General features: G+C 46.6%; 1 protein-coding gene across 1 annotated transcript in view; it reads right to left on the reverse strand.

Moving 5' to 3' along the window:
* LOC116694678 (large neutral amino acids transporter small subunit 3) overlaps nt 1–24,060 on the reverse strand; it is a 46,270-nt gene that overhangs the window by 21,286 nt on the left and 924 nt on the right. The window contains exons 2-5 of the mRNA XM_032524496.1: nt 17,047–17,205; nt 15,553–15,736; nt 15,352–15,407; nt 13,772–13,848 (exon numbers count right to left, since the gene is read on the reverse strand). Coding sequence (XP_032380387.1) covers nt 13,772–13,848; nt 15,352–15,407; nt 15,553–15,736; nt 17,047–17,200 — 471 coding nt within the window. The 5' untranslated portion in view covers nt 17,201–17,205. The remainder of the gene's footprint in view (nt 1–13,771; nt 13,849–15,351; nt 15,408–15,552; nt 15,737–17,046; nt 17,206–24,060) is intronic.

Here is a 24,060-nt window from a genome sequence, read left to right on the forward strand (position 1 = left end):
TTCCCGCCAAAAAGCTGAGCTAAAGGCATTTCTGTTTGATGGTCTCATTAGACAGGGATTTTTCTCTCTATCTGCACCCGTAGGAGGCCCTGATCCAGAGGTAAGTGCACCTGATGTGACAAATCAGCCTGTTAATGTTACTCTTGTTCTCTGACATGTAGGTAGCTTACCAAACAAAAGCCAGTCACATTACCACAGTATGAACTTGGGGTAAGTTGGATGCCAGGTTAAAGGGGTGCTTCATTTGCCTTCAGGTATAGAAGGTTGAGAAGGAACAGGATTTTCAGATCCGCAGAGAGTCAGAGTTGAAGAAGTAGGATGCAGAGACTGCATAAAAGATGCGTCGATTTGAAATACAAGCGGGTTTAGGAGTTAGCTCATAACGTTACCACTGCTGGCACGCATTCTCCCAGTTCTGCTGTACATTTCCCTGGTTCCTGTTTTCTGTGAGTCAGAGTTTCTTTGGTGCATTTGAGTGTATTGCTGCTGCTTTACAGTGGCATAAATATGTGTGGGCTATCTTGTTGCAGTGTAAGTTAGTGACCAAGGCTCAAGAGCTGTGCTTGTCTTGGTCTGTGGATGACGGGCTTACTCATGATGAAGTTGAAAGTGCTATTTTACAAGCATATGAGTTGGTGCCTGAGGCCTACAGACAGCGTTTTTGCGGTCTCAGGAAAACACCTAGCCGGCCGTATGTTGACTTTGTGCATGAAAAATGTATTATTTTTGACAGATTGTGTGCAGCTTGTAAGACTGCCGAATTGATTAGATTAGATTAGATTCAACTTTATTGTCATTACACATGTACAGGTACAAGGCAACGAAATGCAGTTTGGGTCTAACCAGAAGTGCAATAGCAGTAGGTGCAGGATATACAATGGTTCCGTAAGTGCAAGACATGGATATGTAATGAATAAATATAGAAAAGAATACTATTATAAACAGAGTTTTACAGATGGGTTTGTCCTATGAATACAAAATATAGATAACAGGTATTGTGAGCAAGATTTACAGCTAGGAATTTGGTGGATATTACTATAATTGCAAATTTTTTACAGATATGTGCAAACAGCATAATATACTAATGAAATAAGGTAAAGTTTGGGCAGAAACTATCCGAATTAAAGTGCGGTGGAAAGTAATTGCATATTACAGTTAAAGTACGGTAGTGCGGATGTAAATGTAAACAATTGGTACTGTATATAAATAAACAGTCAGCAGTGCAAATGAAATGTAGGTAGTGCAAAAAGGTAAGTAGTGCAAAAGATGCAGATGTAAACAGTCGTTACTATAGTAACAGTCAGCAGTGCAGATGAACATTATAATATTGCAGATAACAAAATGGAGGCAGGTGTGAGGAGGGAGAGGAGAGTCTGTCAGTATATGAGGGGAGTGGGATCAATGAGGATTAGAGTTCAATAAAGAGACAGCTCTGGGGAAAAAACTGTTCTTTAGTCTGCTGGTCCTGGTCCGGAGGACCCTGAAACGCCTGCCGGAGGGCAGGAGAGAAAACAGTCTGTGGGCTGGGTGAGAGGAGTCCTTCAGGATGCTGCGAGCTCGATGCAGACAGCGTTTCCTCTGGATGTGCTCGATGGCGGGCAGTGGAGTCCCGGTGATGCGCTGGGCGGTTTTCACCACCCGCTGCAGTGCCTTGCGCTCTGCAACAGAACAGCTCCCATACCACACTGTTGCACAGTTTGTCAGGATGCTTTCTATTGCACAGCGATAGAAGTTCACCAGGATAGTTGAGGAAAGCTGATTCTTCCTCAGTGTCCTCAGGAAGAAGAGGCGCTGGTGAGCCTTCTTGACCAGGCAGGAGGTGTTGGTTGACCAGGACATGTCCGCCGAGATGTGGATCCCCAGAAACTTGAAACTGGAGACACGCTCAACAGCCATTCCATCGATGTGGATGGTGTCGTGCGTGCCTCTTGGCTCCTTTCTGAAGTCCACGATGAGCTCCTTGGTTTTGGTGGTGTTGAGGAGCTGGTTATTTTCAGTGCACCATGTGGCCAGGTGCTGGATCTCTTCCCTGTAGGCAGTCTCATCGTTGTTGCTGATGAGACCAATCACCGTAGTGTCGTCCGCAAACTTGATGATGGAATTAGATTCGTACACAGGCTTGCAGTCGGAGGTGAAGAGGGAGTAGAGAAACGGGCTCAGCACACAGCCCTGTGGTACACCAGTGTTGAGTGTGATGGACGTGGAGCAGTTGGAGCCTGATCGAACATTCTGGGGTCTGTTGGTAAGAAAGTCCAAAATCCAATTGCACGTGGAGGTGTTGATGCCCAGGTCTCCAAGTTTGGCTATTAACTTAGCCGGGATGACAGTGTTGAATGCTGAGCTGAAGTCAACAAACAGTATTCGTGCATAAGTGTTCTTATTGTCCAGATGTGTGAGCACAGAGTGCAGTGCCATGGAAACCGCATCCTCTGTGCTCCTATTGCTACGGTAGGCGAACTGGTGTGAGTCCAATGTTGATGGTAGCGAGTCCTTTAGGTGTGCCAGGACCAGCCGCTCAAAGCACTTCATTACGATGGGTGTGAGTGCTACAGGGCGGTAGTCGTTAAGGCACTTCGGGCTGGAGTGTTTTGGCACTGGCACAATGGACGTGCATTTAAAGCATGTTGGTACAGCAGCTTGGGCAAGAGACAGGTTGAAGATGTCTGTAAAAACTCCAGCGAGCTGCTCCGCACATGCCCTGAGTACGCGTCCAGGGATGTTATCCGGTCCAGCAGCCTTGTGCGTGCTGATCCTGCTCAGTGCCTTGCAGACATCTGTGGAGGAGAGTGTGATGGGGGGTGGTCAGCTGAGGGTTTGAGCTTGGTGGCAGTTTCTCTGTTGTCTCTTTCAAAGCGAGCATAAAAGTCATTAAGCTTGTTCAGGAAGTTGACATCAGTGGCTACGGGGGTGGAGTGAGTGGGTTTATAGTCACTGATGGCCTGAATGCCCTGCCACATGCGTCGAGGATCAGCGTTGGAGAAGTGTCCCTCTATCTTCAGCTTGTAGCAGTGCTTGGCCTCTTTGATGCCCCTTTTCAGATTTGCCCTGGATGTGCTATAGGCCTGTGCGTCTCCTGATCTGAAGGCAGTATTGCGTGTCTTCAATAGGAGTCGCACTTTCCTGTTCATCCATGGCTTCTGATTTGGGTATGTGGTGATCTGCTTCTGGGTTGTAACAGTGTCTATGGTGGTGTTAATATAATCCAGTACAGAGGAGGTGTAGCAGTCAATGTCCGTGTGAATTGTCCTCCTTGCGTGAGCTGATGTTGTTGGAGGAGTTTAAAAACTGCATGCCTGAGCGTACTGCTGTTCATTTGAATCAACAAAAAGTTTCCACCCTGCAACAAGTGGCCACTCTTGCTGATGATTTGTGCTCATGCAAAAAAACCTGCCCTTAGCGCTAGCCCCAAAACTTCTTTTTATTAATTGCTGTGTACAAAAAATGTTCGGGAAAACCCCCTGGTGTTTAAAATTTCTTTTTCGTATAGGTTTTCCCCTCTTGGGCACCTATTGGGTTTTTATCCCTCCGCATGCGCAGGTCGTAAGATTTTTCTTTCCCCCCTACGTCCGCTCGGGCCTCAACTACGTCCGCTTTCTGCTAAATCCGAGCGGGCCCGTTTTCGACCCCCTTTTCTCAAAACTCACGCATATTTAAAACAGAATTTCCAGGGGGGGGCCGTCTACCCCCTGCCCAAACCCTACATCCTGGGCCCCGCCCTTCACCCCCCGGCGGGACCTCCCGGCGCCGTTTTCCGCCCGGGCCCGGCTTCACCCGGCACGGCCTCCTCCATTTTTTCCCCCCCCATCTAAAAACTTAAAATACAGGCGGAGCTCTTTTGGTCTTGCCAGCTTGCGGGGCAGGGAAAGGAGCAGGCACGACGGAAACCCGCACACCCCGGATCCGCGGGCGGGAACGCGTCCTTTCGACACAGATTCCGTTCTCTGTTCCCCCGACGGCGCCGCCGTTCCGGGCCTTTTTTTTTTTTTCCCCCCTTACCCTTAAAAAGGAATTGGGGGTGGGGAAAGGCGATCGCCTCTCCCCGGGGTCCCCGTTCCCAACGGCAGGGCCCGCCGGGCCTTCCCCTTTTCCAACGGCCCCCGCCCCACCCGCCAAAGCCTCCCCCCTTTTCTCCGGGAGGCAGAGGCGCCAACGGAAGGCGAGCACTCCCCCTGGGGTGCCACCCCCGTTGGGCCTTTTTGAGCGGGGGTGTTAACTCCGGCCCCCCCTTCACCCCCCTCGGCTGCGCTTCCCCGAGCTTCGGCCGGGGTGGCTTTCTCCCAGCCTGGTAACTGAAGGCTCCCGTCTCTCGCTACGCCCCGTTCACTCGGCTCAAGGCGACACGGCTGCGGGTTTCCCCAGGGCTGGCAGCACAAACACGTAGCCCACCGCCATCCTCACCCGGATACGGTGCCCACGGTGGCGCTGTCCAGGTCATGGCTTGGCAGACTGGCCCAGTGAAACACCTGTTCCACATGCCTCATCTGACCGCGGCAGTTAGACGCTAGTTTGGCGTCTGTACTTGCCCTTAGCTTCAGAGGGTTTTTTTTCGGCCCGTCACCCTCCGCAGCAACAGCCGGCACCACTCGGCCGGCGGCTGCACGAGGTCGAGACCCATGAGAGCGGCCCCACCTGTCCGATCCGCTTCCCGAGCCACCCATGCAAGCAGCAACGACGGTGGCTATGACGGGACGCGGGATCGTCTGTCTTCGGCTGAAGTTGGAAACACAACGGCATGTTAGAGGCCACTACCTCCCATCTTACAGTCGTTTTTTTTTTCCCCTCAACCAAACAGCCTTGTTTTGCTCTGAACAACGCGCTGATATGACAGTCGTTCCCCACACAAGCACACAGTAACCGCTGCCGCATGCGGAGCGCCACAGCTCCCTCGTATGCCGGCAGCGGAATCGCGCCCACCCATTGTGGATGACGCCGCTCAATCAACCCCCTCCCCACGGCGATGCCGGCGGACAGGACACGTTAAGAGAAAAGAAAGAAAAAGGAGAAGCCGAACAGCCCCTGTTTGCTCTAAACAAGACGCTGTTATGACAGTCCTCCCCACACAAGCACACACCAAGCCGTCGCCGCGAGCGGGCGCCATTGCGTCCCCGCTGCGCAGACAGCGGAAATGAGCGTCCACCCACTGTGGACGACGACGCTTGTCCACCCACCTCCCCACGGCGATGCCGGCGGGGCGGGGGTCGGGTTAACCCAGTGACCGCTCCCGCCCCACACGGCGGCGACCGGCTACTGCCCTTTCGAAAAAGCCCTACCATGGGCGGGCGACGCGACGCATCACTCGTCTCGCCCAGCGGCGGATGGTCTCTGCGCTCCCTGCTGCCATGTCGGTGAACAACACTCAGACAGTGCTCGGCCCGCTGTCAGAGTGCAGCGCGGCATGGATTGGCTTGACTCACATGGACTCGTGGATGTCAAAGCTGATACACACGGGGTTACACCTCCAGTTCGCCTCCCCCCCACCCCCCCCCTTTCGCGGGTGTGTTGGAGACGGCGGTCTCATCCCTGGCAGAGTCAGACGCAATGACGTCAGAGCTAGAAGGGTTGCTGACGAGCGGAGCTACTTCCCGCGTCACTCCAGGGGAGGAAAACGAGGGTTTTTTACTCTCGCTATTTTTCCCACCCAAAGAAGTCTGGAGGACTGCGTCCCATGCTCGACCTGGGCAAATTCAACCGATTGTCATGGAGCGCCCCTTCCACTTGCTCACCATCAGGCACGTGTTGGAATGTGTGCGCCACGACAAATGGTTTACACCCGTGGATCTGAAAGACGCTTACTTTCACATCCAAATCATTCCCAGGCACAGGAAATTCCTCCGCTTCTCCTTCCAAGGGGACTCACTAGCCCTCCGCACCTTTTCCAGTGCATGGAAACGGCGCTCCAGCCGCTACGGGAGAGGGGCATCAGAGTCCTCCTTTATTTGGACGATCTACTCATTCTAGCCCCCTCTCGGGAGCAAGCGGCGCTGCACACTATGGAGGTTCTGCAGCACCTGCAAACGCTGGTTTTGCCATAATGGGAAGAAGAGCGCCCTTGTCCCCGCACAATCGTAGTTTGCCTGGCGTAGACATGAACTCGATCAGCATGAGAGCCAGGCTGTCAGCACCGAGGCAGGAAGCCCTGACTTCCCTGTTGTCCCGCTTCAGGCCGCGCACGACAGTGTCAGCGCTGTCAGTTATGCGTCTCTTGGGCATGATGTCCCGGCACACACGGTGGTCCCCCCTGGGTCTCCTCCACATGAGAAAGTCCAGAGGTGGTTTCACCGCCAGCGGCTCGATCCCATTCGCCACCATACGGCGAATGCTGTCCATCCCTCATTCCCTCCAATCAGACCTGGCATACTGGGGGGAACCCCCAAGCCTGTCTTCCGGGGTTCCCCTGGGCAGAGTGACATCATATTGACGGTGTTACACAGACCGCGTCCCTCACTGGCTGGGGGGGAATGTGCGAGTCACAGGTGGTGGGAGGGGCCTGGCCTCCTCCCCCTCTCCCTCACCCGCCTGGAGCTGTCCACGGTGTTGAAGGTGTTGAAACACTTTTCACCAGTGGTGACGGGGAGGTATGTTGTGAGTAAGGACGGACAACATCATGGCGGCGGCATTCATAACCGCCAGGGCGGCATCCCCACCCGGCTGTTAAAATAGCCCGGGGGCCTCGCGTGGGCCACAGCCACCCCCTTGTTCCCAAGGCAGTTTTATATCCCCGGGTTTTTTAACCGGGCCCCGGCCCCACTTTTGGGCGAGGGGGGGGGCCCCCCCCACAAAGGTGGAAAATTGAAACCCCCTACGGGTTTAACCCTTAGGGGGCAGGGTTTGGGGGGGAAACGGATGGACTTTTCGCTTCAAGAGAAACCCAAGTGCACACGTGGGTTTTTCCTTTTAAACGCGGGGGGACAAACCCCCCTTGGCGTAGAAGCCCTTCTCCCACAAACCCCCGGCCCAAAAACCCTCCCATTGCTTTTCCCCCCCCCCCTTGATCCCTCGCCTCCTGGGGCGCGTTTCCGGGGGGATCTGTTTTAATTTTTCTGGTGGGGCCCCGGGGGCGCACGAGCGCGTCCCCGGGTTTCCAAAAACCCCGTTCAGCTGCCCGGTGGCTCCCCCCCGGCAGATTCCGGGCGGGGGGACGCACTACGCAGCGAAAGGTGGGGATCTGTATCCCCCCGTGATAAAACAGAGGGGCTGTTGGGGGTGGTTGCTGAGGGGGGGAGCGCTTACCGGGGATTAGGGTTGCCCCCCCCCCTGGTCGCCCAAACCCGGGCTCCCCAACCCCCTCTACCATAGCAGGTACGCCCGGGCCCCTGGTCGCCTTTTCCGCGCGGGGGCACCGGGGGGACGAAAATCCCCAACCCTCGTGTCCCCCACTTCTCGTGCCTTTTAAGTACCCCACAAAAATCTGGTGGATAATGATTTTTGGGTCCGCACAGTCAAAGCCTACGCCAGCCTTCATCCTGTTTACAAGGGTTTTGGTTTTAGGGAAAAGTTTTTTTGGCATTCCCCCTTTTGGGAAGCCCTTTTCCTGAAGGGGGGGGTTGGGTCAAAAAAACCCTGTTTGCCCCCCCGCCCCCAAGGGGGCCTAGCTCCCGGTGCCCCGGGGGCCCGGGAAGCCCCCTTTGAGCCTTTGGGGCCCGGGTTTTGCTCAGGGTGCTGTCGCTTAAGACACCCCTTTTTCCTTGCCCTAAGTCGGCCAAAATATGATTTATTTATTGGGACTGTCCTTTTTCCCTTGCCCCTTCCCTTAGGGGGACGGGGCGCAGCCACCTTTTTAGCCAAATCCCTCCCTTTACACCGAAGACTTTATCTGTTCTTTTTGGGGAGGGGTTTTTTTTTTTTGGGGGTTTTTTTTCCCCCCCCCTCACGTAAAGGGGGAGGAGGTTAAAGGGGGTTTTTTGGGGGGGGTTTTAAAATACGTTTTTGAAGGAAAAAATAAAAAAAAGCAAAGGGTTTTTTGCATTATAGAGGGAAAATAAAAAGGGGAAAAAAAAAAAGGTTGTTGGGGGGGGGAGGGGAAAAAAAGGTTAGATGGAAGGGAAAAAGCCCCCCCCCCCGTTAGGGTACTTAGAGGTTTGTCGGGTTGGGCTTATTTTTAAAAGGCATGGCATTTAAAAAAACCCCATTTGCCGGAAAATTTTGGGCTTTTCCGGCCCCCTTTTTCCCCCAAAACCGCCTTTTTTTTTTCTCTTTTCTTTTTTCTTGCTTCTCTTTTTTTTTTTTTTTTTTAACGTTTTTTTTTACGATTTTGGCGCTGAATGTGCTTGAAAAAAAAAAAAAGCCCCGGATTTCCTTGGGGGGGTTTGGGGCGCCAACTTTCAGCCTTTAGGGGGCTTTTCAATTTGGGAAACCCTTGTTTTTTTTTTTTGTTTCATTTTTTTGTTTTTGGGGTTTTTTTGTTAGACCCGGCTCTTTTCCCCCCAAAAACTTGCATTCTGGTTTGGGGATTTTAATTTTGGGGTATCAAAGGGCCTCCTTGGCCCCTTCGCACCGGTCCCCAATCACGCAAACCCCCAATTAAACAGGGGGGAAATGCAACCCCAAAGGCGGGGGGAAACCCTTTCCCCCGGCCACGCCCAATTGGTGCAGCTTTGTCAGGGGAAAAATGACTCTGGGCTAGCCTCTGTTAAAAACTTTTTCGGGGGCAATTGGGTTTTTTGTTTGGGTTGGGGGGCCCTTTTGCCGCAGGGGTGCATTTTTAAAAAACCATTTCATTTTTTGGCCCCTAACCCAATAGCCCCCAAACCCTTAGAGGCAAGCCTTAAAGAAAACCCCAAATTTTCTTTGGAATCCCATTCATTATTTGGCACCCCCTCCTAACGGGGCCCCCTCTCCAGCATTAGTTGGGGAAACCCAACTAAATTGGTTATCCCCAAAAGGGTTCCCTTTAAATGGAAATTAGTAGGGGCCCAACCTGGGCCCAACGGGAAAGAAAAAGCCTGCGAGCCCCGAAGGGTAAACCCAAAGGTAACCCCTTTGAGGGTACGCCCCCTTTTAATAGAATTGGAGTTTTCCAAAGTAAAAAAAAGTTTCCCGGTGTCGGCCTTTTTTGGTTTTTAAAAAAGTGATTTTTTTTCCCCGATCATTTGTTAAAAAACCCCCTCCCCATTTTAAAAGGGCCCTTTGGAAAAAACCCTAAAACGATAAAACTTAAAAAATGGCCCGTTCCCCTCCCTTTTTATGCTTTTAAAAAAAAAATTTGACCCCCCACAAAAAAACCCTACGTTTTATTTTGGAGAGAGTTACGTTTTAAGCCCAGCGGAGCTAGTGTTTGGTCACAATGTGCGTGGCCCGTTGAGAGTGTTAAAGGAGAAGCTAGAATGATTCTTCTTGTAATGTTTGATTTTGTTTCCCGCTGTACCATTCTACCCGGTTGGCCAAAGGATCACTCTCTTCCTCTTAGGACAGCATGAACAAACAGTTTAATAAGAAGGACCGATTTTGTCATCCGTATGCCTGAGCATATACGGAAAACCCATTTGTGTCATATTAACATGCTGAAATATTTTCATTCCAGAGGAGCTGACCTGAGAATGCCAGAGAAAACCTCATTGCTGTGGTAAGGGCTTCTTCTCTCGTCAGTGTTCAATCTGAGTTGGAGACTGAATTTCAAACAGACTGTTTGAAAGCAGCCAGAGGTGGGTAGAGTAGCCAAAAATTGTACTCAAGTAAAAGTACTGTTACTTCAGAATAATATGACTCAAGTAAAAGTAAAAGTAGTCATCCAAATAATTACTTGAGTAAGAGTAAAAAAGTGCTTGATGAAAAAACTACTCAAGTAGTGAGTAACTGTTGAGTAACATCTGATTTGTTTCTTAACACAAGCATCAATCATATTTAGGCAAATTAGGGGTGGCAGTAGCTCAGTCCATAGGGAGTTGGGTTGGGAACCGGAGGGTCACTGTTTCAAGTCCCCGTATGGACCAAAAAGTACAGAGTGTGGATTGGTGGCTGGAGAGATGCCACTTCACCTCCTGGGCACTGCCAGGTGCTATTGAGCAAGGCACTGTACAACCCCACCCCGCTCAGGGCGCTGGTTCAGCTGGCAGCCCACTCACTCTGACATCTCTTCATTTGTGTGTGTGTGTGTGTGTGTGTGTGTGTGTGTGTGTGTGTGTGGTTCAGGATAACTAACAAAGTGTGGACACAGAGTGTAAATTGTAATTTCCCCATTGGGTATCAATAAACCGATTACAATTAAATTATAGTTCATCCAATCAATAAAAAAAAATGTATTTATTTAATTACAAAACAGCTTAAGTAAGAGACTTGTCACATCAAATGTGGTTGGATGTTTGCATGTTTAAAACATACTGTAATGTATGTATGTAATCTAAAAGACAAACATTCACCTCCCTACAGCAAAAACTAAAATTACCGCTTCATGTTTCCTCAGGTTAGATGTTGAGTTTTTGAATGCTCACATGTCCGTTTATTTTGGTCGACACAGAAGACGCCGCATAATGTAGCTGCTGTTTCGCAGTTTTCCTAAAAGGTAACCATGCTTTCACTATGAGGCCGGGGGGTTCCTCCTCGTCTGTGTTGCCTTGGCAACGGTTGATTCTGACATTGTTTTGCTACTGTAAAGCTAACCTGTCCCGCCCATAGACATATAGTCTATGGTCCCGCCGCTGAGATCAAGGATGGTCACGTGACTGCACAACAACGTTTAATTGGTGAAACAGAGTCACGTAGTAAAGTCTTCAGCGGAAGACTCTCTCTCTGTCAAAATAAAACATTAGCGGAGTAAGAGTACAGTTTCTTCTTCACTAATCTACTCAAGTACAAGTAAAAGTATAGTGATATAAACTACTCCTAGAAGTAAAAAAATTTCAAAAACTTACTCAAGTAAATGTAACGGAGTAAATGTAACTCGTTACTACCCACCTCTGAAAGCAGCGGGGATCGGCACATCTGGGTGATGCTGTGAAATGTGCGTTAGAATGTTGTTCAAAGATACCCTAAAAAAGGTGGAGCACCACCCACACTGTCGTCGTCTTATATCTCTCCGTTGCCAGCTGATCACAAACCTGCAACTTTACTGCTAAATTGACTAGCTCAGTATATTTTCAGCTGTCTGGGCTGACATTAAATAAAATAGCTCAAACATCCGGGTGAAACGGGTGAAACATAGGTAAGGCCGCCTGTTAAATGGGGCTATCTGTTAAAAAGCACCCAGAGGCAAACTAACGGGTTAATTTTAAAATATTTTGTGGGCCACCGCCCCTTCCTTCTTGGTTTTTGTGTTTAGCCATAGAGCTCTTGGCAGCAGCCACAAGGGGGAGACTAATTTCCCAGGTGTTATGGTGTGGACCACCGGTGTGTGGCCCTGCTGAGAGATGGCCTGCAGGCCCACCGGTGTGTGGATATGCCGTGACGTCTCTCAACTACTGTCCCAGGAAAATAGCAATCCCTGGACTGTTTAAACAATCCAGCCAAGACCTCAGCGTTGGAACAGGTGTAAGATGATCTCTGAAAAGGGTCGTCTTTGACTCCATACCACTGGATTCTGACCTAGATCTGTCAATAACCGGGTTTAGGTGTATACATGCAGAAGAATCACGTTTTTCCGAGGTATCGTAGTATTCCAGCTAGCATATTTGGGTTTTCTCATTAACGGGACAGGGCTTATCCAGGTTTCTGAAAACAGGACATGGTGTTTAAATGCTGAAACACATAAAAGGGATACTCCAAAGCCTTGACCATGAACGAGTTATTCATGTCCTTGTACACTCACTGTAAGCAAGAACAGTTTTGCAGAGCCACAAGTGTGGCTGTAATCTCCAAGGGCCCTGACATGCCAACCTCACGGTTGGCTGTCAGCCAAAGTTGGGCTGGTGTTGAGTGTCTAGTCTAGTCAGCCGCCTTCAGGTTTTTTGTGTTGTGCTAATCCTGCAATAACTTGTGGTCTCAGTAATTAATCAAATTGTGCGATGTCACTGTTTTCCAAAATGCTGGAGCTACAATCTGATTGATATGTTAACTATTGTTATATTGTTGTTATATTGTTACTGACTATTATCCACACACCCATTGTCTGTTTTATTTAGAAAGTTACCCCTTGATCAGGACGTAACCCTGGTTGGAAGAGGGCCTTAGGTCTATCTAAAATGTGAAGGACAATATTTACCCTTTCTTACATGCCTGAAAATTAGATTTCAGAAGATTAAAGTAAAAGTGCTGGCTCTGGTCAGTCGGTTTATTATAGTACAAACTGCATAATCCAAGGTCACAGAGTGTGTGTTTGCAGACACAAACAAACACCCCACTCAAACACCAGACACAAACACCAGACCAGCAATGAAAGCAGTAAGACCAGAATGACCATGTCAAGTCCAGGACATGGTACAGGTCAGGCAGTGGGGAGAGGGAGAGAGAGAGAGAGAGAGAGAGAGAGAGATAGAGGTTAACAAGGGGTGGGAGGGTGTGTTGGCTTCCCATGCTTTGGATTGGCTGAATGGCTGCAGCAGAATTTAGAACAAGTGGAACAGCATGTGTTGCTTTGCAAAACACACACGAACATGTGTTTATAGTCCCAGGTATTCTCAAAGCACACACGCACACGCACACGCACACGCACACACACACACACACACACACACACACACACACACACACACACACACACACACACACACACACACACACACACACACAGAGTAAATGTCATGCTTGTAGATAGGTGTACTGGACCTAATAGAGTCCCTGGGGTCAGAGAACGCTGCTGCTCTTCTCTGTAGGTTGAAACCTTCAAGCATTTACACCTCTGGCCATGCCCCAGTCTGTGATGTCACGGCAGGTGTTTTGACTTTCACAGATAGAAAAGTGGGCATTTGGGGTGTCCTGGTGACCTAGCAGTGATGTACCACGTCACTGTGATGTCCCAAATTCAAGTCCAAACAGCAGGGACCTTTGTCCCATGTCCCTTCCCCTCTCATGCTGACTGCAGTTTATAACTTCAGACTGGTTAGCTCCCCCTGTGCTAATGTTGTACACTGATCAGTCTGTCACAGTGGGGATTGCCTCATTTAGTTTGACATTGAGACACTAAATATCTTTCATTTTTTTTGTTTCATTTCCATCAATTGTAAAAAAGAGGACTAAAAGTAAATGTAGGCGTAAGCTGTCATCTATTAAAAATAGGAAAACTTAAAGGAGCAGTTTCCATTGTTAATGCTGATATACCTTTTATGGCCTTTGTAAATGCAAAACATGTTGTAGTTAAAGTTTTTGCAAACTATTTACACATCTGGCAGACACAGACCAGCTTTCAACTCTAATTGTTCTCCACCTAAGAACAAATATCTGTCTCTTTAGCTGCTAAATGCTCTGCTGTGTTCACCATCTGGTGTCTTTCTTTCTTTGGTCTGCAATTTGCTGCTGGGCAGTGTACAATGGGTTAATGACAACTTTTTTTGCTGAATACAGCTTCTGCTCAAAATGAGATGGATCAGTTTCTCCGGTGTATAAACAATATTTTGAAAAATGCTTTGTAGAGCTGAAGCAGATTGGGGTGAATATTTACATAATATTATGAATTTGTGAATGTATGTTTTTGTCACTAAGAGAGTAATTCATTTAGTTATGTTATTTTCCAGTGTGAGGACCTATTTTCAAAACTGACCTTCCTCAGCACTGGTTCAGATGTGAATACATTTGGACACTTCTCAACAAGTTTAAAAAATATAATAATGTTAATGTTTATGTGTAATAATAATCATTTTAAAGTTTGACAAATAGAGTGTGTATGTGTGAGTGCCAATCATACTGTGAGTGAGGTGAAGGTCAAGCAGATTCCTCCAAAGCCATTAAAGGAGACAGCGAGGAAGATGAGGCCAGACAGCACTGAGGGAACACATGGAAATGAAGATTACCATAAACTATAATGAAACTTTAAAGGCGCTGTACTCTGCATTCAGAACATTAATCAAACAGCTAAAAACATTTGCTATGTATAGGTATGGTGGAGTAATGGTGCCTTGGCCAGAGAACGAAGTCTCACTCGCTCTGTGTGTGTTCTTATCTGAGTTTCTCTGTTCTTTAACAGTTCTTTAAGATATACGGTCAAGTCACATGTGCATGTTAATGCTTTTGTCCACACACTCACATTGCCAGACCATATCCACAGTGCTGTGAAGTGAAGTTTGGTTACACAAATACATTATGGGACAGACAAAAAAATGTTGCATTTCTTAAACCAATCCCGATTGTCTTGGCTGGTGCTAATTACAACGGTGGCTCTGTACACACGGAAATACACTGGTAACAGCAAATTAGCTAAATTAAATAGCTCAAATTACTTTATTGTTTGAACAGTTAACTACATCCAGTATTGTATGTGGCGTTTTCTTTTGCAGGTTGCAAATGTTCACCAAAACAGATTCTACTGCGTCCGGAGCTTTAATTTAATTTTTAATTTATACTTTTATTGATCCCCAGTGGGGGACTTAAAAAAATGTCATAGCGTAATGCCACCCAAGACACTTGTGATTGGCTTAAGGAAATGGAAACAACCCAGAGTGTTTCTTTTGCTACCCCGTAATATATCTGTGGTGTAGCCAGACTGTAACCACAGCGCTGTGGAGTAGAGCTGGCAATGCGACAAGGCGAGACTACATATTGGGTAAGTGTCTGTGTAAGCCGTGTGGAGGCAATCCCAGCCCACTGTTTTAGTTTAGTAGTAAGTACAGCCCCTTTTAATGGTACATTCAGTTATTTTGTGTACCTTTGTCTATCATTCCCAACAGGAAGTGAGTGCAGCCAACATGTCAGCTATATTGTCTGATTGCATAGTGTGACTGTGACAGGCCTGCACAATTCTAGGGAAAAATATGGATCACAATTTGTTAGCTTAGAATTGATATTACGATTCTCTCTCTCTACGATTTTTTTTTCCTTACGAAGTGAAATGTTTATTGCACACATGAACCATGGCAAAACAAAAGAAATTGGCAGTACCAAACACAGATTGTTTTTGGCACATTGCACATTGCACATCACCACAAGCCTGTAAATATAGAGGTTTCAGTGAAGAGGTGGGAGAGCATTGCAACGCTTGGGAGAGCTTTAAAACCTATTTTATACAGTCTACGTTAAACACTCACAGAAGAAATTAGTCGCGTTTGGGATGCAGCTGACTTACCAAATTAAATGAGAATCAAAGTTATTTAAAAATTAAATCGTGAACAGGGTGAATCGAGATCAGGATTTTATAACGAATAATCGCGCAGGCCTAGTCAGCAGACTACCATGGTAGATAGGGGAGGTCAACGTGAAGAACTGTATCGCTGGATTAGATCGAGCAAGCGTCTGATGATTCAAGATTGGCGTATCAATGCGTTGTCTTACCTCCAGGGTCATATGCAGCGGCAGCCATCATTGCACAGGAGGCTGCAAAACATGAACTGACATATACACATGGTGTCAGAGCCCATACTGGTGGGATTTTAATGTCATTTTCATTTAATATGTTGAAAACTCTCGTCTTTAGATAAAAAAAAAACTTTAAAAAAAACTTTAAAAAAATCATAAAAAGACTGTCTGTCACACCTGCCAATGAGCCTTAGTGGGCGTGGCCCAAATTTGTCCATCAGGATCCCAAGGGGTAAAGTTGCTGCACTTAAGAGGAACGAGCCAATGGTAAAGCCAAGGTTCAATATTTCTTCCTGCTCCACACAACTTTGCCACTCCACACTCTCGATTGAAGTCCCGTTGGTGTTGACAGTCTCATTTTCTGGATAAGGTCATGGAAAAAAATAAGTCAGAACAGGGTAAACTGTTGAAAGTGATACAGACCAAACCATCTCTAGTGCACTGAGAAGAATAGACATGACAATGTCCGAACCAAAGTATACACAGTATTCTACTAACACAATAGGATAGATAGGACTCTGATGGGATAGGACCACAGCTAGAAAATGGCAGATCATCTTAGATCTGTTTCTGGAGAGCAAATGTAAAACTGGAAATCCGGGTGTAATCATGGTCAGTGATCTAAATTTCAATCACCTCACAAGATTAGCCTTCTACCATCTAAAACATTTCAAAACTAAGGGGTTTTCTATCAAAATCAGACTTTGCATTTAAGACAAGCAGAACATACTACTGCAATGGCATATTCATCAGCCTCCCAAAATCAGTTGTGCAATGATTACAGTTACTTCAAAATGCGGATGCATCACATATTTACAATATTTTTATGTAATTGCGGTTTATTTGTTTAACCGCAATTAATTGTTGACATTAACTGAGGTCCTAAGGGATATGGCTTTTGATGGTAACTGTTGATTTTGTCTGGATATGCCAAATTGTAATTATATAAGCTGTTGTTGTTGGCACTAAGGGGCAAGGGACACACAATGGCTATTTGTTTTTACTCCTAATATAAATAAAACAAAAATGTGAGAGGAAACAAAAGAAATCCTTGTGGATCCATGATGAAGAAAGGGCGAGTGTTTGTTATCTACAGATGACTAGAATAACTATTTGAATGATGTTCTGACCAATGCAAAGGTGTGTAGATGCCTTCAGAGGTGTTAAAACCTTAGTACATTAATTCAAAACTATCTGCAATCCATATATCATTATTGTTTTTTGAGTGAACTGTTACTTTAAAGTATATTAAAAGAATCCTCCTGTCTCACGTCAGATCTCTACCAACAACCAGATGGCAAAACAGCCTCCATCCTCCTTATCTTGGAGGAAGTTTGAACATAAATTAACTTAAATACAATAGATAATTGCAAATGTCAGGGACAATGCAAGATACAAAGACTGGAACAAAAACTCTAAACTCTTTCCATTACAGTATCTAAAAAGAGCAATATTAAGAAAGAACCAGAGACATCTTCAGCATAGTCACAGACACCAAAACCTCCAAGCATCTGTCTGTGGCACATGTCCTGTATCACCAGAAATGCAGTCAAAATATCAATGTAAAAAGATGTATTGTTTTAGACTGCAGCTTTCAAACTATCCCAGAGAGGAACGTGTCTGACAAATCAGACTGTGAATGACCACAAGTTGCTTGGATGGTTGCCTTACCAATACAGATGTGGGAATAGAAGCCTTCATTCTTTAGCATGATGAGCAGTGAGCCCCAGCCCAGCAAAACCGCAGAGAAGAGCAGGTTCTCTACAATGGCTGTGATAGCCATCCACCACCTCCTCCTGTACGCCTGGGCCAAGCTGGGAGCCATGACAGCTGTAGACACACAAGAACAGGAAACATTAGTCCACCAAACAGCTAGAAACACAGTTATGTGAGGAACCAGCAAGTCCAACAAATCCTTACTTGCACCACACTGTTTTACTATCTGGGTGTCACATTACAGCTCCCTTAACATAACATTTAACTCCCTTGCACATATCTTGTACTGTATTTACACTTTAAGTAGGGCTGAAGATTCAATCGTTACAGTTCAAGATTATGCATAGCTTCTATTCGACTCCCTCCAGATTGTTTAGAATTGTTGCAAATTGTACGTTTTATGTGTTGTTTAAAAAATTAGTTTGAGTGAAAACACTGAATGTAAACTCTGTCTGTGTGTGTGTGTGTACTGTTTCTTCATTAAACACCATCACTGTTGCATCCGAATTTCTTTGTTTGAGACCCAACAGGGAGGAAGTTGACCCCACTTGACCATCTGCTGTAGCTATCAAGTGTCATGCACTGATCTAACCCATGTGCACACACCTATGCACACACACATAAAACGTTAATGTTGAATTCAAAATCAATGGACCCTGTGACCTTTCCAGCCATGAGTGTGTAAATATTCGATAGACTCAATTAAAACCTTCTGTGGTGTGTGTGTGTGTGTGTGTGAGAGAGAGAGAGAGAGAGAGAGAGAGAGAGAGAGAGAGAGAGAGAGGGAGAGAGAGGGAGAGAAAGAGAGAGAGGGGCTTTAGAAAGCAGTGACTAGACCTGTACGATGCACATGTTCGAACCCTGGGAGTCTGGTTGACCACAGAAATGGTAGTCCCGCCCCTTTCTCTCTTTCAGACACACACTTTTTCGGGAAACGCTTTGTCTGCACCGAGTTATCCTGCTAGATTTTGCACCCAACAGGCTTAAAGTGTGCTTTAACTGAGCAAGTTTTACATGCTCAAAATTTCATCACCAGTGCCTTGCCCTATTTCAGCCTGTTGCGTGCAAAATCTGGCAGGAGGATGACACAGTGTAGCACCGAGTGTTTCTATTTATCTCTCCACTGACAGCACTCCAAATTTACAAACAACAGAGCTACGTGTTGAAATCGACCGGGGTTTTTCTTTAAGGGTCTGGCATTGAGTGCTGAAAGTCGCCCATCTCGAGGGGCAGCACCAAGAGTATATCTCACTGCATGTAATTGGATAACACTACGACCAATCACAACAATACATGGGGTGAAGCCTCTGGCACGCCTATATCAGATACACTGACGTGATTGTTGCAACTCGCCTCTGGCCCACCTATATAAGATACACCAGTGTGATGCAGCCCAGATACAAGGGTATAGTTTATGAGCAGCATTACTCAATGTCAGAGTAACTTGCTGAGCAAATTCAAATTGTGCTCTCGCGAGAACTCTGGATTTCCAGGGTAATAGTTCTGGGTTGCAGGGATAGATATGTCATCCAATGAGCTGTGTGTGTGTGTGTGTATATATTGTATACTTGTGTTTTGAGCTTTTATTTGTGTCAAAGTACCGTGAAAAAAAACAAACACTTTCTTTAGTTGCTTCACAATAAAAGAATGAATCACTGCATATCACACTCTTCAAAACCTGACATGAGAATCAGGTGTGGATTTCCTTTGACCACAATTATTTTTTTTACTTGGCATACACAAATCTCACCTCACCAATATCACTGATGCCCAATAGATAGGTACCATTGATGTACCAGGCGGTTTTAATCACCCGCTGCAGAAAACTCAGACTAGTGTCACCAAAATTAAGTCACCGGGCCTGAAATTAAGAGCCTACCATGGGCCAAATTCCTGTGAATTTTACCGTTGGCAGGTGAAACTCTAGGTCCATCTACGTGCCACATTGGCGGGCAGCCAATAAGAATTGAGTGATTATCGTAATTTTTTGCCACTGATGTTCTTCACAGTTCAACCAAATCCGCCATTTCCTTGTATTTGAGCTAAAAAAATGTGGTGGCACATTACTGTGGCTGGCTGAAACAAGCAACCAGGCAAAAGAGGAGGTGGATTCAAAGAAAAGTAAAAGAAGACGTTTTAATATCAAGTAGACAGTTGACAACAACAGCAAGGTTCATGAGTGGCTGCTATACCACAGCAGGACAGAACAAATGTACTGCAGTGTGTAGGGCTCAGAGAAAGCAAAGTTAAATGCTTCTGTAACTTGAGACTAAAACTTAAAATCAGATTAGTTAAGGGATCATGAGTCATCAAAAAATTGGCCGGTGAATTGCCTGTGTGGCAAGGGGATTTTAAAATTCATCTGCCACAGTGGCTGGTGGCAAAAAAAAAATCAAGAAAAAACTTCAGGCCCTGTACATCATAGCCGGTGTCATGAGTTGTACTAAAACACTTACTTTTGAAAATTAAGCTTAGTCTATTGCATAATAACAAATGCATTGTGGATGTCTTGATCAATGTGTGGTATCCATATTCAAGGAGTTGATTTTAATTGTATAAGTATATTGCTTTTGATGGTGTGTGTGTTTAAGACAAATAGGCTCCATAATACAAAACGTAAGTCAATAGTTGCACCCACCAAATCATTGAGACTTTATAACAATGTAATTTAAAAGCCCCCAAATTTCATTCTTTTACCCTTCTCAGAATAAACAGCCTAAGTGACTATATGTAACTTTTTAATGTTTCTTAAGCTCTGTCATTTTTCATTCAATGATTTTCAATAACCTGTGACAGCAAACAAGACTGACTGTAAAAAGAACGCTATTTTCATATAGTTTTTAGTGAGGCTTCTGCCTTACTGTATAAATGTTACAATGCGCAATGTGTTTGTAAGTTAGTAGCCAACATTAAATTACATCTCCCTTCCATTCAGCGTGGACGTTTTATTCTTACTACTACTATTTTCTTTTCCCTTGTCCCCCTGTAACGTTACTTAATAAACCACCTGTTACGTGTAAAGAAAAAATGTGAGTGTTTCAACAGTGGACGCGATCTCACCGGCTGTGTGTGCCAGGTCACTTCCAGAGCAGGCTGACGACAACGCAGTCTTGCATGTTGACTCTCCTTCCTTTGAGGGAACCCAGTCTACTTCACCAGGGCCAGATGCATGCCTACCTATTGAAAGGTCTAGTTTAATAGCTATGGGTTTGACCCCAAGTGTGGTGGCAACAGTCCAAAGTGCAAGGGCTCCATCCACCAGAAGCCAAAATGCCTAAAAAGGGCGGGCATTTGAGCAGTGGTGTCAGGACCAAAATGTACTCTCATTTCAGTTCTCGGTTGTGGATGTTTTGATGTTGCTGCAGGAGCTGTTAGATGAGGGTGTTACGTGTGGAACTAGGTTGAACCCAAATGCAGACAACACAGAGACAAAAATTACAGTTTAACAGGTTTATTTCAAATGTCCAAGTTAGGGGATTGAACTGGGAAAAGCCAAGTCCAAATCCAATGGGAATACGGGGTACAGAATGTGTGTGGTACCGTTTCTGAGGATCCGTGTCCAAAAATCCAGAGATCCAGTGTGGAGAGCAGGAGTGGTGGAAAGCAGGAGTGAAGTGGCAGCAAGAGTTGGGTTCTGCAGCTGGAACCCTGACTCCTGCACACCAGACGTCACTCCTGCCATTAAGGGCAGACAGAGGGGAGGATGAGAGCAGAGACACCAGCGCTACCAGCAGCAGACCTAACAGAGGGACTTAACGAACACAAGTCATCGCCGGAAGGGTGAAGGGAGGACTAAGAACGGGGGCGACACAAGCGAAGGCAGGGCTCAGGAAGTGAGGACAGTGGGGCTCGAGGACTGAGGAGCTGCGCGCAGCCAGGCTTAGGGACCAGGGGCTGCATGAAGGCGGAATCCCTCTGGAGACCGACAAAGACCCTCTGGAGGCCGGTGACGACGATGACATCAAAGGCTGATTCCCTCTGGAGACCGGGCAGACCGGCAAAGGCTGAGTCCTTCAGGATGCCGAGCAGGCCAACAAAGACCCTCTGGTGGCCTGTGACAACGGCGGAGTCTCTGGGGCGCCGGGTAATGGCAAAGTCTCGGGAAGGCTGGTCAGCTGAGACTCAGGAAGGCTGGTCAGCTGATTCTCGGAAGGCTGGTCAGCTGAGTCTCGGAAGGCTGGTCAACTGAGTCTCGGAAGGCTGGTCAGATGAGACTCGGGAAGGCTGGTCAGCTGAGTCTCGGAAGGCTGGTCAGATAAGACTCGGGAAGGCTGGTCAGCTGAGGCTCTGGAAGGTTAGACGTCAGCTGAGGCTCTGGAAGGCTGGACATCAGCTGAGGCTCTGGAAGGTTAGATTCCAGCTGAGGCTCTGGAAAGTTAGATTTCAGCTGAGGCTCTGGAAGGCTGGACATCAGCTGAGTATCCAGAAGGCTGGTCAGCTGAGGCTCCGGTCCGCTGTACGGCACGGACTCCGGCCTGCTGCTCCGCTGCACAGCCCCGGCTCTGGTCTACTGAACAGCACGGGCTCTGGTCCGCTGCACAGCTTGGGTTCTGGCTTGCTGGACAGCTTGGGCTTGGGGCTGCTGGACAGCACTGGCAGACCTCCGGTGAATGGTGTTCATTGTGGCAACACACCCCAAAGAAAAACAGGACCTCCTTTCACAAAGACTGGGAGTCTGAAAGGCACTAAAAGGACCCCCCAGCGCTAGTTGGGTTCCCAGAAACTGGTCTGGGCCAGGAGCAGAGTATCCAGCCATACTTGAGTCGGCAGAGTCCATAATAGTGGCTGTGTACTGTCACGCACACCAGGGAAATGGACCCACAAATGCACGTCTCAGATAGGTAAAAGTTCAATGGTTTATAAGCGCACTAATAAAACTTACTGGCAACTGAGTCCAGGAAACGACTTGGAAGTCCAAAAACAAGCTATGGTCAAATATCCAACAAAAAAAACAGGAACACTAGGAAAATACTCAAATGCTGCACACATGTCTGAAAACAGACAATCTCGCACTGGGGTGACAGAATTTAAATACACAAGACAGGGGAGACAATAAGTCACAGGTGCAGCACATTGGGGCAGGGAGAGGTAATCACACAGGCATGAAAAATGTAAGACAGGAAGTAAAACCAAACAACACATAGGGGGAACAAAATGATTACAAAATAAAACAGGAAATGAAAAACTAACAGAAAACACGAAACAAGCTAAACAGAAGTTTGACACAGGGACAAAACCTGCCGGTCATGGGCTTTGTTTCATATACATATATTTGGTATATCGTTTAGATGTGACAGATCTTACAGTTGCTCATTCTGTTCTTTCTGCTGGGTCTACAATGCACTTAAGGTCTGTAGGTTTGACTCAACTTTGGTGGCTGGTCTGCGGGGCATGAATACACCTCCCATACTATATGTGTTGTACCAAGTGAATCAACTGAAATGGAACAAAATTACCGGACTGTAATTTCTGTTTTCCCCGAAGGAGAGGAATGAGGTTCAACTCTAGTTTGGCCCTCGCGTGGCTGTGCTGTGCGGCCATCAAACTAAAGGATGACTGTGATAGAGGTGTCTTCAGTCAGACCATGCGGGGGTGTGATATCCCATACTTTATGTAATCCTCTGTATCTCTGTTTCTGGAAAACAAATGTGTGAGTATTAATCAAAATCATTATAGATATCCAAGGTGTGTAATACAGTATATCCTGAAGAACGCATTCAATTCAATGAACTCAACTTTATTTATGGTATCAATACGTAAAAACAGTTATCTCAAGACACTTTACAGATAGGTCTAGACCACACTCCATAATTTACAAGGACCCAACAGTTCTAGTAGAACTCCCTTTTTAAGAAGAAACCTGGGACAGACCCAGGCTCTTGGTACGCGGTGTCTGACGGGCCGGGGTTGAAATGAATCGTGGCAATAACAGTCACAATAAAAGATAATGGAACAGTGACTAAAATAGTAATTTGTAGTAGTTCGTGGCATTACAAGGCACAGCAGAGTGTAGCAGGATGTAACAGGGCATCACAGGACGTGTAGAAGGACCACGGCAACAGCTCAGTGTGTCAAAGGAAGTCCCCCGGCAGTCTACAACTATCACAGCATAACTAAGAGAGACAGGTTAAGGAGAGGAGGCGGGTCGGGCTGTACTGCCCTGCCTCTCTCTAGTTTCATTATATTATTAATACTTTTAATGAATTGCCAAAACAAAACAGCTCCTCTCTCCTCATCCAAGTTATCCCACTTTTCAAAATGATGCAACATGACAACCGATTTTACGGAGACCTTTACACCTGCTAAGGGCTAGGTATAAGATTTCAGTTGTAACTCATGTCTACAACCGGTGTAACCTCAAAATATTTGTAGTGCGTAAACTCTGACTTAAGTTAGAACTTACGTTCATATTAGTCTTCGTTTAAACTCAAGCATAGCTGGTGCAACCCAGTGCAGCTCTCAAGGTTAACAAACTCACTTATCCTGCTTTCTGAATTCAGAAAAGAGCATTCTGATGTAGGTGTTATAATTTTCAATATGTGTCAGGGCTGAGTGGACAGCAGGGGAGTTGGCATCCTCTGTGGGTCTATTGGATCTGTATGGGTCCAGGCACACTAGGATGTTGTCTTTGTTGTCCAGGATAACCACTTTCTCAAAGCACTTCATCAGCATAAAATCTCGTTTTGACAGCTTGTGTGGTTCTGTGTGTTTTGGACAACTTCAAGTTCCGCCTCTCTCTTGCAGTCCACAAATAAACTCACCTCCATTCCCCCTCTGTCTGAAACGCTCCATTTTATTGGCGGTCTCTTAAAGCCCCGTTCGAAAAAGCCCAGTCTGCTCTGATGGAGCAGTGTTCTGGGGAATGACTGTGACAGCAGTGTAGCGGCACTTTTAACGTATATGTAGTATAGTTGTGACATCATAACCATACGAAAGTCCTGGCAGCACAGTTACTGAACACGGGCAGTT

This window comes from Etheostoma spectabile, chromosome 2, assembly GCF_008692095.1.
Source record: "Etheostoma spectabile isolate EspeVRDwgs_2016 chromosome 2, UIUC_Espe_1.0, whole genome shotgun sequence".
In the NCBI taxonomy this organism is placed as follows: Eukaryota; Metazoa; Chordata; class Actinopteri; order Perciformes; family Percidae; genus Etheostoma; species Etheostoma spectabile.